We start from the raw sequence: 12314 nt of genomic DNA, 5'->3' as shown, positions 1-12314 counted from the left end.
TGTATGTTTGGGTTTAGTGCAGAAAGTGCAGTGTGCTTGTGTGTGTGTGTGTGTGTGTGTGTGTGTGTGTGTGTGTGTGTGTGTGTGTGTGTGTGTGTGTGTGTGTGTGTGTGTGTGTGTGTGTGTGTGTGCATGTTTTGAGTTAGTGCAGGTCGAAAGTTCAGTCACAAGTATAGTAGTGCAGGTGGAATGTTCAGTCGCAGATATGGTGGTGGGGGATGGGGGGGGGGTTGTCAGTGGCCTTGCTGGCTAGAGGCTGACAGTGGAGGGAGAGTGGGTTGAGTGTTCAGCATCTTGATCGCTTGGTGCATTGTGCTGCTCGCCAGCCTGGTGGTACGGGAACGGAGGCGCCTGTACCTCTTTCCAGAGGGCAGGAGGCTGAACAGTTTGTGTGCAGGGTGGCTTGTGTCTTTGATGATCATCAGTGCTTTCCGGGTGAGGCGTGTGGTGTAAATGTCCTGCAGGGAGGGGAGTGGTACTCCAATGATCTTCTTCGCTGTGTTCACAACACGCTGGAGTGTCTTCCTGTTTTTCTCCGTGCAGCTTCCTCCCCACACTGTGATGCAGTTGGACACGACGCTCTCTATGGTTCCTCTGTAGAATGTTGTCATGATGCAGGGTGTAGCACTTGCCTTCTTTAGTTTGCGCAGGAAGTAGAGACGCTGATGGGCCTTCTTCGCCAGTGATGTAGTGTTGGTGGTCCAAGAGAGGTCGTCGCTGATGTGCACTCCAAGGAACTTGGTGCTGCTCACTCTCTCCACAGCATCGCCGTCGATGGTCAGTGGTGGCAGTTGTTTTTGGACCCTTTGGAAGTTGACAACAATCTCCTTGGTCTTGTTGACATTCAGTAGGAGGTTGTTGTCTTTGCATCATTTTTCATAATTATCACAATTTATTTTATATTGCTCATCCCGTATATAATTCATTCTTGGTTATATTTCATTTTGTTATAATCTTTTTTTAAATTTGGCAAAAAATAATAATCGTGATTATGATTTTGACCCAAATAATCGTAATTATGATTTTTTTCCCATAATGGTGCAGCCCCAGTGCGCTGTAGTGGTAAGAGCTATTTCTGACCTGACCTCTCTTCTATGGCCCAGCTCTGTCTCTGCCTCGTGTCTTCCTCTCCGCTGAGAGTCTGTGTGAGAATGCTACAGAAAACACATGCACGCGTTCAATCTTTCTGTTTAGGCTTATATATGGCCTGGAGTAGAATGACGCTGCAAACATCTGATCCTCAGACAGGCCTGACCAAAATTTCAGATTTTCAGATTCAACATTTCAGATTTTAGACCAAATTTTAAATTTGCTGATCTTTTAATTGTAACCAGGGCTCTAAATTAACTTTTTATGTCACCAGCCAAAATAGCTGGTAGATGGTTACCTTACCAGCCAAACGCACACTCACTAATGGGTTAAAGTGGCTAGTAAGTCCAGTCAGTCGTTTCTACCAGCCAAATTGAAATTTCACCAGCATTTGGCCGGTTGGCTGGTGTTAAATTAGACTGTAACCAATCATATGTGAGGCCCCCATACCTGGTGCCGTTTGTTACCTCCGCCAAGGAGGTAATGTTTTCGCTAGCGTTGGTTTGTCTGTCTGTTTGTTGCTTTGTTTGTTTGTCGGTCTGTCAGTTTGTCAGCAGCATAACTCAAAAACTAATCAACAGATTTTGATTAAACTTTGTGGAGTTGTTGATAATGACCCAAGGAACAAGTGATTAAATTCTAGTGGTGATCCAGATCACGAACCGGAACCAGGACTTTTTGAAAGATTCTTTCAGCAGGATGACTCAAACTAATCAACTGATTTGGACGAAACTTTCTGAAGTTGTTAGTAAGGACCCAGGGAACAAGTGATTAAATTCTGGTGGTGATCCGCATCACAAACCGGAACAAGGACTTTTGAAAAGATTCTTCACCATTGCTGGTCTATATATCTAGACGCACCTAGTGACCAGAACTTGTATTGCGAGGACTCCACAAAAAGAAGGCAGAACGACTTGGGTGTAACATAGTCAAATGTTCTATCAAGCAGCTTCCTTGGCGGAGGTCTGCGCTCTCTGAGTGCTTCTAGTTTATACTGTAATCTCTCGTCTGAATCATCCGTGGTGGTGTTTGTGTTTCCAGGTGACCAGGCCAGGAACTTCTTCCTTCAGTCTGGACTGCCCCCTCCCATCCTGGCACAGATATGGTAAGAAAAAAAAACCACACACACACACACACACACACACACACACACACACACACACACACACACACACACACACACACACACACACACACACACACACACACACACACACACACACACACACACACACACACACACACACATTCTCACCCTCTCTCTCTCTCTCTCTCTCTCTCTCTCTCTAAGAGGGCAGTACTGCCTCTTGCATATCCTGGCTGTGGAGGTGCAGTGCTAAATGGTGCTCAATAGTGGGCAGCCGTGGCCTAGTGGTTAGAGAGTTGGTCTTTCAATCAAGGGGTTGCCGGTTCGAATCCCCCCTGACCTCCCTACATCTCCATCCATGGCTGAAATGCCCTTGAGCAAGGCACCTAGCCCCACATTGTTCCAGGGACTGTAATCAATACCCTGAAAAATAATAACTGTAAGTCGCTTTGAATAAATGAAAGCATCAGTGTAATGTAATGTATATAGACTGGCTGCCCACCTGAGCTGCAGATTAGCCAGGCCTATTAGATGTGTAGTAAGCCACCCACAGCCAGAGTAACACCGGACTATATACATGACCCACTGACCTCATGTTAACACATTGAATACCGGCGGTGCTCACGGAATTATGTCGTAGAATACCAGCGTTCTAAGCCCTTTTTTACGTTTTTTTGTAGACTCACAGCTTATTATGTGATAGGGCCACTGAAATATGTTATGACTCGTTTGAAAGTGGAGACGCTGCCCTCTTAGTAGGTGAAAACTGTGTGTCTCTACGAGCTTTTATTGCCGAGTAAACCCACGCTAAACCGAAGTGGGTATCCATGGAATTCAGCTATAATCGGAGATATTGAGGTTCTTGTGAAGGGTGCGCTTCTTCAGAATGTGACGAGTTTGAAAGGGGATGAGTTGGTTTTAATCACAATTTGGTGCAAGGTTAGCTCTGACACACATCTTCCTGCACGTCAAGACACACCTCCTGCTCTAAACCATTACGACACTGGCAATCAATGCCCTTCGAAATCCACGTTTTTCACACAGACTGAACACAAGCTCTTTGCACACATGCAGAAGGTCGGACATTTGCTAAAATAGTTCCCGATGACTCCCGAAATAATAGCCCAACATTGACAACAAATCCCAATGATATGATGCTTAGATGTAGCCCATCCGATCCATATGTAGCCATCTATGCTAGCTTCTGGCTTTTCACATACAGGAAGACAGTTCAACATAGGGGTGAATAATCAAATAAACTTATCTGGTTGGCGATCAAACTTCTAAATCGGAGCGCATTACTCCAATTACAATTCGGGTGCCATTTTGATCCAAGGAGCTGGTAAAGGTCTAGGTAGCAAGCCCAGAAAGTTCAAGATACTCCTGGCACGATATACAATGGTCTCTGTGTTTACCTATTGCGTGAAGTCAGACACAATACACGCTACCGATCGTAGGCTACTAGGGAAACAACAACATAGCACGATTCACGAATACGGCAGCACACCTCCTGCTCTGTCACACTACGACACCAGCAATCGATGCCCTTTGAAATCCCCGTTTTTCACGTGGACTGATCACAAACTCTTTGCACACATGCAGAGGGTGAGACATTTGCTAAAATAGCTCCCGATGACTCCCGAAATAATAGCCCAACATTGACAACAAATCCAAATGATATGATGCTTAGATGTAGCCTAGCCCATCCGACCCGAATCATATGCGGTGGCAGATGGACACTCCCAGCTGAGATCGCTCCCGGACGTGTAGTCCCAGGTGTTTCTATCACTCCCGGACGTGTAGTCCCACCCGGATCGATAGTCTGGCTAGTGGGAGCGAGCCGACAGGGGAGCGTCCTGCGTTGGGAGCGACAATCAGGGAATCATGATATGTAGCCATGCTAGCTTCTGGCTTCTCACATACAGGAAGACACAGAAACTTATCTTTTTGGCGATCAAACGTCCAAATCGGAGCGCATTACTGCAATTACATATCGGGTGCCATTTGGATCCAAGGATCTGGTAAAGGTCTAGCAAGTCCAGAAAGTTCAAGACACTCCAGGCACTATACAATGGTGTTTACCTATTGCGTGAAGTCAGAGACAACAGATGCTACAGTGACCGTACTAGGGAAATCAATGCAGGCAGCGCGATAGGCGACATGGGTTGGCTTCCAGACATCTTGGTAAGTTAAATTAAAATATCCAAATCATAACACTCAAACATCATAACAATCAAACAACTTTGGACTGCAAATGTTGTCATTTATGTCCATCACAGAGCTACCAAAATCACATATATTGTCCATTGAAGGGTGTAGATTCAAAATATGATATTTAAATGCAAAAACGTATTTTTGCGTTTTGGTATACAACGCATGGGCGTGAAAAACGCATTATTACGTCGTCGGTACTCAATGTGTTAAGCTTGTGTGCGTGTGTGTGTGTATGTGTTTGTGTGCTTGTTTGCGTTTCATTCCTTTTTTTTCTGTCTCTGCGAATCTGCATTCGCTGTTCTCTCTCTGTCTCCCTCCGTCTCTCTCTCTCTCTCTCTCTCTCTCTGTGTCTGTCTCTTCCTCTCTCTCTCTCTCTCTCGCTCTCGCTCTCTCTCTCTCCCTCTCTCTCCCTCTCTCAGGGCCCTGGCGGACCTCAACAGTGATGGCAAGATGGACATGCTGGAGTTCTCCATCGCCATGAAGCTCATTAAGCTGAAGCTGCAGGGCCACCAGCTGCCCCCCTCCCTGCCCAACTCCATGAAGACGGCACCCGCACCACTCATGGCACCCCCGCCCCCCTTTGGTACGGAGAGACACACGCACGCACACACACACACACACACACACACACACACACACACACACACACACACACACACACACACACACACACACGCACACTCTCACAGCTACCCTGCTCAGGGTTGGTACGGAGACGCGCACACGCACAGTTTTTGCTTTGTTCAATCTTGTGTGACTGACTACTTTCCTGAACAAGCATGAATGGGCTGACTGTAATGGAAATTCTGACCTAAATTTCCAACCTTTTTCATCTCTCAGAAATCAGCTTCAGGGTAGTGGTTTAATTCAGCTTAATACTGTATGTACCTAGTGTTAATTTAAAAAGAAGTTCATTATGCATCACAGGGCAAAAACAAGCCCCTACTTTTGTCCCAACTAAACCAATTTCTTGAATGTGATTTGCCCCCATTGAATAGAAGAAATGGGAAGTCATCATTGTGCACTAATGTTTTTTTGGTGTGCGTCTGGCGCGCGTGTGTGCGTGCGCGCGCGCGTGCGTGCGTGTGTAAGAGTTGCTGCTGCTGTTTCCAAACAGGCTGATTGATTGAAATTGCGTGGTAGACTGGAAAGCATTACACCATTTTCTTCTTTCCAGACTTAATCCACATCCATTTGGGTGTGTTTTTACATGGTCCGTCTGATGATTCGTGTGTGTGTGTGTGCGTGTGCGTGTGCGTGTGTGTGTGTGTGTGTGTGTGTGTCTGTGTGTGTGTGTGTGTGTGTGTGTGTGTGTGTGTGTGTGTGTGTGTTTGTGTGTGTGTTTGTGTGTGTGTGTACGCGCCTGTCTGTTTTACCAGGCATGCCACCTATCCCGATCCCGCCAATGCCCAGCCTGCCCCCCAGCTTGCCCCCCGGTGTTCCTCCAGGCGTGCCACCCATCGCCACCCACCCCATGGCCATCGTACCCCCCATCGCGCCCCTGGCAGGGGTGGGCATGTCCCCGCCGCTGGTGTCCTCCGTGCCCCCTCCCGTACCACCCATGGCCAACGGAGCGCCCGCCATGATCCAGCCTGTTACGGGGTTCTCACACCAAGGTGCTGTACAAGCATGAATATACACACACACACACACCGACACACACACACACCGACACACACACACACACACACACACACCGACACACACACACACACACACACACACACACACACACACACACACACACACACAGACACATATCCCATTAGACACATAATGTTCACACCAATGAATAAGCACACACATGCTGAAGCACTCATTTATTTACACACAATTATTCGTGCTGAGAAAGAAGTACACACAACTCAAATATGTGTGTGGACTATACACTGTTGCATAACTGTTAATGGGTCAATGCCGTTTTTTGGGCTCAGACATCAGGTGGCACAACCACACCTAATGCCCTTAAATTAATGAGTTATTAGTACTTAATGTACAGCAATGAATTTGCTTCTTATATAATTCATTCAAAACAAAAACAAAACAAAACATTTAATCCAAACATAGTGGCATTAAGTGTGGTTGCACCACCCTGACATGTGCTACTCCTAAAACATTCATTGACCTGCATACACACACACACACACGCACGCACGCACGCACGCACGCACGCACGCACGCACGCACGCACGCACGCACGCACGCACACACACACACACACACACACACACACACACACACACACACACACACACACACACACACACACACACACACACACACACACACACACACACACACACACACTACACACACACACACACACTACAGTTAAACACAAAATTCCACAATTACTGCAATGTTGGAAAATGATGATGGTCATCAGTTGTGTGCTTCCCTTTTCTTTCTTTCTTGCTTGCTCTCCTTTTCCCATACTCCGATCCTAAACGCAGGCACAGCACTCAACAAAAGCTCTTCTTTTAACCGTTCCAGTGCCAAGCTGCAGAAGGTCCAGTCTTTCGAGACTCCCAGGTAATCATCTCAGAACCCGGCGCCAGAGATTCTTTAAGTATATAGAGATATGCCAATGTAATAGGTTGCTATGGGCACCTAACATGACCAGGTTCCGGTCTGCCTAAAGGGGCGTGTCCTAATACTCCTAGCATTGAATAGAACAGGGTTCCGGTCTGCCTAAAGGGGGATCCCTCCCTGCATTTGTAGAACCCGGAAACAATGGACCAATGGAATCTCTCTCTCTCTCTCTCTCTCTCTCTCTCTCTCTCTCTCTCTCTCTCTCTCTCTCTCTCTCTCTCTCTCTGCCGGCGCTCTAAATTTGAGCTCCGTAATCAAGGTGGTGGTTTATTGGCATTCTGTATACAGTCTTATACAGGAGTATTGTGAATTTGTCTTGCATTGTAACACTGCAGTATCTCTGCTTTTTAACGTCAGACCTTGTAATACACAAATTTATCCAACACTTGGAATTGCCTCTATGCATGTGTATTTTTGATACTTGTCAATGTTGGTGATGTCTTGATCTCTGCTGTGCCCACATGTCAGAGCTGTGTCAAGTGTGATGGTTTGTGAAAACAAATTTCCCTTAGTGGACAATAAAGGAATTGATACATCTATCTCTCCTCTCCCCAGTGTCCCTGTTGAGCCCCCACCCACAAACCAGGCCATTGAAATGTGTCACGTCTAGGCCTGAAAGATCTATCGTTTTAGACAGAAAACGTGATTTCAGACAACCCGATTTTGGGATCATCAAAGCCAGAAAAAACATGCTCCTAAACTGATCCATGTTTTGTTTCGTCAATAATTGCACTCATGTATGCTCTGCCTATTGCCCCTGCTTTGAGGGTGTAAGGCAGGAAAACTTGATCAATGCTTAAAGTTCAGAAAACGGAGCACACTTAATACTGTTCTTTTCTTGGAGCGAACAACTCGTTTAGCCCAGTACGTCTTCAGTTTCACTCCAAGAAATAAAAGAGAAAAAGGTTCCCTGTGTATCATTACCTCAAGACCTTGCGTCATTGTTGTTTTAAGTAAGTAAGTAAGTGTATGCCCTAGAGATGCACAGGATCCAAGATCCGGTTCCGGATCCGGTAGGATAATAGGGTTTTTCACAGGATCCGCATCCGGCAGGATCTTAAGCATTGGATCCGGTATCCGGCAGTTACCTAAAAATCAGGATCTGGTGCATCTCAAGCCTAGGTTTTTCACAACCCTAATCGCTACATGGAGTGAAAGCCCTTGTGTGAAAGCCAGTGTGGCAGTAAGCCAATGAGTCTAAAAAATAGTTTGAGCCAACGTAATAAAAAGGGCCCACGTGTGCGAGTAGGCTATATGTTTCAACCCTTTTGTAGGATCCGGTATCTGGTTCCGGATCCGGCAGGATCTTAAGCAGTGGATCCGGTATCCGGCAGGATCCTAAAAATCAGGATCCGGTGCATCTCTAGTATGCCCTTTATTATCCCACAGTGGGGAAATTCATGTGTTGCAGCAGTAACATACACACAGCTTGTGCAGAAGTAAATGACATGCATACAGACACAGGACCAACAAGTTAAAACAATATAAATAGAAGGAAAATATAAAATAGAGATGTTTAAAAATAGGTATTTTTGTGATATTTCTAGATCTGATGGTGAAAGGGCTTTTGTTGTCTTGTCCCTCCCCAGTGCCCCTGTGGCCCCGCCTCCTGTAGACTGGGCCGTGCCATCGTCATCACGCCTCAAATATCGCCAGCTCTTCAACAGCCACGACAAGATGATGAGCGGCCACCTCACAGGTGACGCACGCACACACACACACACACACGCACACGCACAGTGCTGCCAACTCCTCTATTTCCTCTATGTCACTTCCTGTTCTTGTGTCACACTCTCTCAGGTCCCCAGGCCAGAACCATCCTCATGCAGTCCAGCCTACCCCAGGCCCAGCTGGCAACCATATGGTGAGCACCACGTCTCTCATACACTTCATTACACAATACACTTTTTAACCCATTTTAGCCTGGAAAGACATATACGCTCAGGCTCAACACATATACATTCAGGCTCTTGAGATTTGAGGGTTTTTTTAATTTACAATGTGGGTATGTTAGAGCTGAATTATCACAGTCTAATGCAACATGAGGGTCCTGGCTTTTAAATGCAACTTATTTTATGTGTGTGCGTGTGATTCGAAGTCTGAGATATTTAGGATTTTATAGGCAGAGAGCACCCTTTCCCAAAAAGGGCTGAGGCTAAAATGGGTTAAACTACTGTTAAGAAACACACACAGGGGGGTACGGCGGCTCAATAAGATAGGGCGCCGTACCATTGCACCGGGGACACGTGTTTTGATTTCTCTCTCACTCTCGCTGTCATGTCCAAAAATAAAGGCATAAAAGCCCCAAAAATATCTATAAAAAAATAATTGAAAATACGTGCACGCCATTTGGTTAGAACTTAACTTATGATATGACCGATATCTTCATAATAAATGTTCTATACTTTTCTAATCTTTGACCTAATTTCCAACGCATCTGCTATGTTTTAGATGTGTGAAATTCTCTGGTACTTCAGTGTCACCCAATTAGAACCCAAATTTGTTTTTGCGAAGGACGAGGAATGTGACTCTGGTTTCGCTTCAGTCCACTCTGGACTGTTGTTCTATTTCATGATATCCTGAAGTATTAAATCCTTAAGCAGATCAATATTGTACTTTCAATGGATACCTAGGTTTTGGAAGCAATGAGTTGCACGTTTTTGCAAAGATTAGATTGTGTCTTTATTATGTAGTTGTCCTATCAGTGCCCGGGAAAGGTATAACTGCATGTGTTACCTGTTGACCTTGCTGTTGCCGTAGGAACCTGTCGGACATCGATCAGGATGGGAAGCTGACTGCGGAGGAGTTCATCCTGGCGATGCACCTCATTGACATGGCCATGTCCGGACTACCCCTCCCCCCACTGTTGCCCCCCGACTTCATCCCACCCACATTCAGGTCAGACACACACTCATTGTCTGTCTGTCTGTCTGTCTGTCTGTCTGTCTGTCTGTCTGTCTGTCTGTCTGTCTGTCTGTCTGTCTCTGTCTCTGTCTCTGTCTCTGTCTCACTCAGTCACTCAGTCACTCACTCACTCACTCACTCACTCACTCACTCACTCACTCACTCACTCACTCACTCACTCACTCACTCACTCACACACTCACTCACACACTCTCTCTCTCTCTCTCTCTCACACTCACACACACTCACACTCACACTCACACTCACACTCACACTCACACTCACACACCCTCTCTCTCTCTCACACTCACACACACTCACACTCACACACCCTCTCTCTCACACACACTCACACACCCTCTCTCTGGCTGGATCTCAAATGGCACACTTGTGCACTTCGGGCACTATGTTTCAGTGCGTAAGTAATACGGCATACGCACTGAAACATGAACACTAAAGTGCACAAGTGCACCATTTGAGATTCAGCCTCTCTCCCTCTCTCTCTCTCTCTCTCTCTCTCTCTCGCGCACACGCGCACACACACACACACACACACACACACACACACACACACACACACACACACACACACACACACACACACACACACACACACACACACAGACACCAACACACACACACACAGACACCAACACACACACACACAGACACCAACACACACACACACAGACACCAACACACACACACACACAGACACCAACACACACACACACCAACACACACACACACACCTACACACCTACACACACACACCAACACACACACAGACACAAACCTATTGGATTGAGAAACACACTTTTGGAAATTGTCATCAAATGTTTACATGTGTTTGTGCGTGCTGTGCTGTGTGTCTTGCAGGAGGTATCGGTCGGGCAGTGGGGCTTCCCTGACAAGCACTCTTTCGACTGGGAGTCATTGTGATTATATTGTGTGCGTTTGTACTTCACTGTAGTAGTAATACATGAGTATGTTGGTGTGCTGCTGTAGCTGTAGGAGGGTTCCATCAGGTAACCTGCTATCTCTGCATCCCACCTGGGGTCCTGTCGGATAGATGGTGTGTTTATTTAGTATAGTAGTACATGGTTTGGTGTGTGCTGTGCAGTGTGTGTGCTGTTTATATTTTGTGTGCCGATTATAGGAGGGTTCAATCATGTAGCCAAGTGGCATCCCACTGTCATGTTGGATAGCTTTTTTGCGTTTGTACTAGTAACATGCTGTTTGTGTGCTGCTGTGCTTGAAGGAGGGTTTGATCAAGTCACAGGATGGCCTTGCCTGGACTAGCATGCATGCATTCCACTGCATGACCCGTCACGTCACATTGATTATATTTTACGTACCACTTAGCCGACGCTTTTATCTAAAGTAAATTAGTGACTGACAGGGTGTTGGTTACTTTCCCTAGAACTACAATACTGTATGTGGAGTTGGGTGCCTTGCTCAAGGTTTCTTTAGCCATGGATGACATGGGATTCGAACCTCCAACCTCCTGATTTCAACACCACCTCACTCGCTATGGCTGCCCAGTGTTTATATTTGTTGCGTGTTTGTTGTAGGAGGATTTGTTATATGAGGAAGCAGGATGTCAGTTACATATTTCGTGTGCTACTTTAGTACCTATTGAGTTTATTCACCTTATTACTTAACACACCCTCTAACCCCGCCCATTTCCATGTGCTTCATGCTGGGAGTCCTGCAAGAAGGAACTCGCACACCACTGATGCAGATGCAACATTATAGCCTGATAAACCAGCCTAAATGTGAGATTGGATGTGTAATTTAGTCTGGCCCCGATGAAAAGTACATCCGAAGATTGTTGATGAGAACAGCCCGTTGTCTTTCAAACCGTGCCTGTGCCTATAGGCCGGCGCTCTGGCCAATCAGCGCTATCTTTCTCCTTGATGTGCTTTCCCAATGTTGCGAACTTCGTCGTCACTCCCTCAAAACCCCGCCCGCTTTGATTCAAAACAAATCTCTGCCTTGTGATTGGTTTGCCAGATTCTTGGCAAGCCTGGCAGACCACTAAAACGATGCGAGGCCAGACCACTCACAGCCAAAAAAAATTGGTGCTTGTTTACTAGGCTACGTCATGCTGGGGGTCCAGGAGGAAGGAACTCGCACACCACTGATGCAGATGTGCATTATAATTCTTTACTGTTGCAAGTGCCAAATTTTTGGCCAAACTCCCTGCCACAAGCTTAAAGGCACGAGTCACGACAGACACCCACTTGGAATTTCCATATGCTTCGTGCTGCCATCTGCTTGTTCTGGTTAGGCTGCCCATAGCTCTTCTGAATGATTTCGCTGTACTTGTAGAAGGGTTCGCTCTGCTCTCTGTGTTGGTTCATGGTGTGTTTTTCTGTGTGTGTTGCAGAAGGATGCATGGTGTGTTTATAATATGGGTCAATGA

The 12314-nt window shown here is 46.3% G+C and overlaps 1 protein-coding gene across 2 annotated transcripts in view; it reads left to right on the top strand.

The window, feature by feature from the left end:
- The window catches only part of itsn1 (intersectin 1 (SH3 domain protein)), a 93031-nt gene that overhangs the window by 30502 nt on the left and 50215 nt on the right, over positions 1-12314 (top strand). For both annotated transcript variants that reach the window (XM_063211782.1, XM_063211781.1), the window contains exons 4-11: positions 2131-2194; positions 4810-4973; positions 5770-6006; positions 6844-6922; positions 8572-8681; positions 8783-8846; positions 9743-9880; positions 10766-10837. In XM_063211782.1, coding sequence (XP_063067852.1) covers positions 2131-2194; positions 4810-4973; positions 5770-6006; positions 6844-6922; positions 8572-8681; positions 8783-8846; positions 9743-9880; positions 10766-10837 — 928 coding nt within the window. The remainder of the gene's footprint in view (positions 1-2130; positions 2195-4809; positions 4974-5769; positions 6007-6843; positions 6923-8571; positions 8682-8782; positions 8847-9742; positions 9881-10765; positions 10838-12314) is intronic.

The sequence above is a fragment of the Engraulis encrasicolus genome, chromosome 12 (genome assembly GCF_034702125.1).
Source record: "Engraulis encrasicolus isolate BLACKSEA-1 chromosome 12, IST_EnEncr_1.0, whole genome shotgun sequence".
NCBI lineage: Eukaryota > Metazoa > Chordata > Actinopteri > Clupeiformes > Engraulidae > Engraulis > Engraulis encrasicolus.
This window is presented reverse-complemented; position numbering and strand designations above follow the sequence as displayed.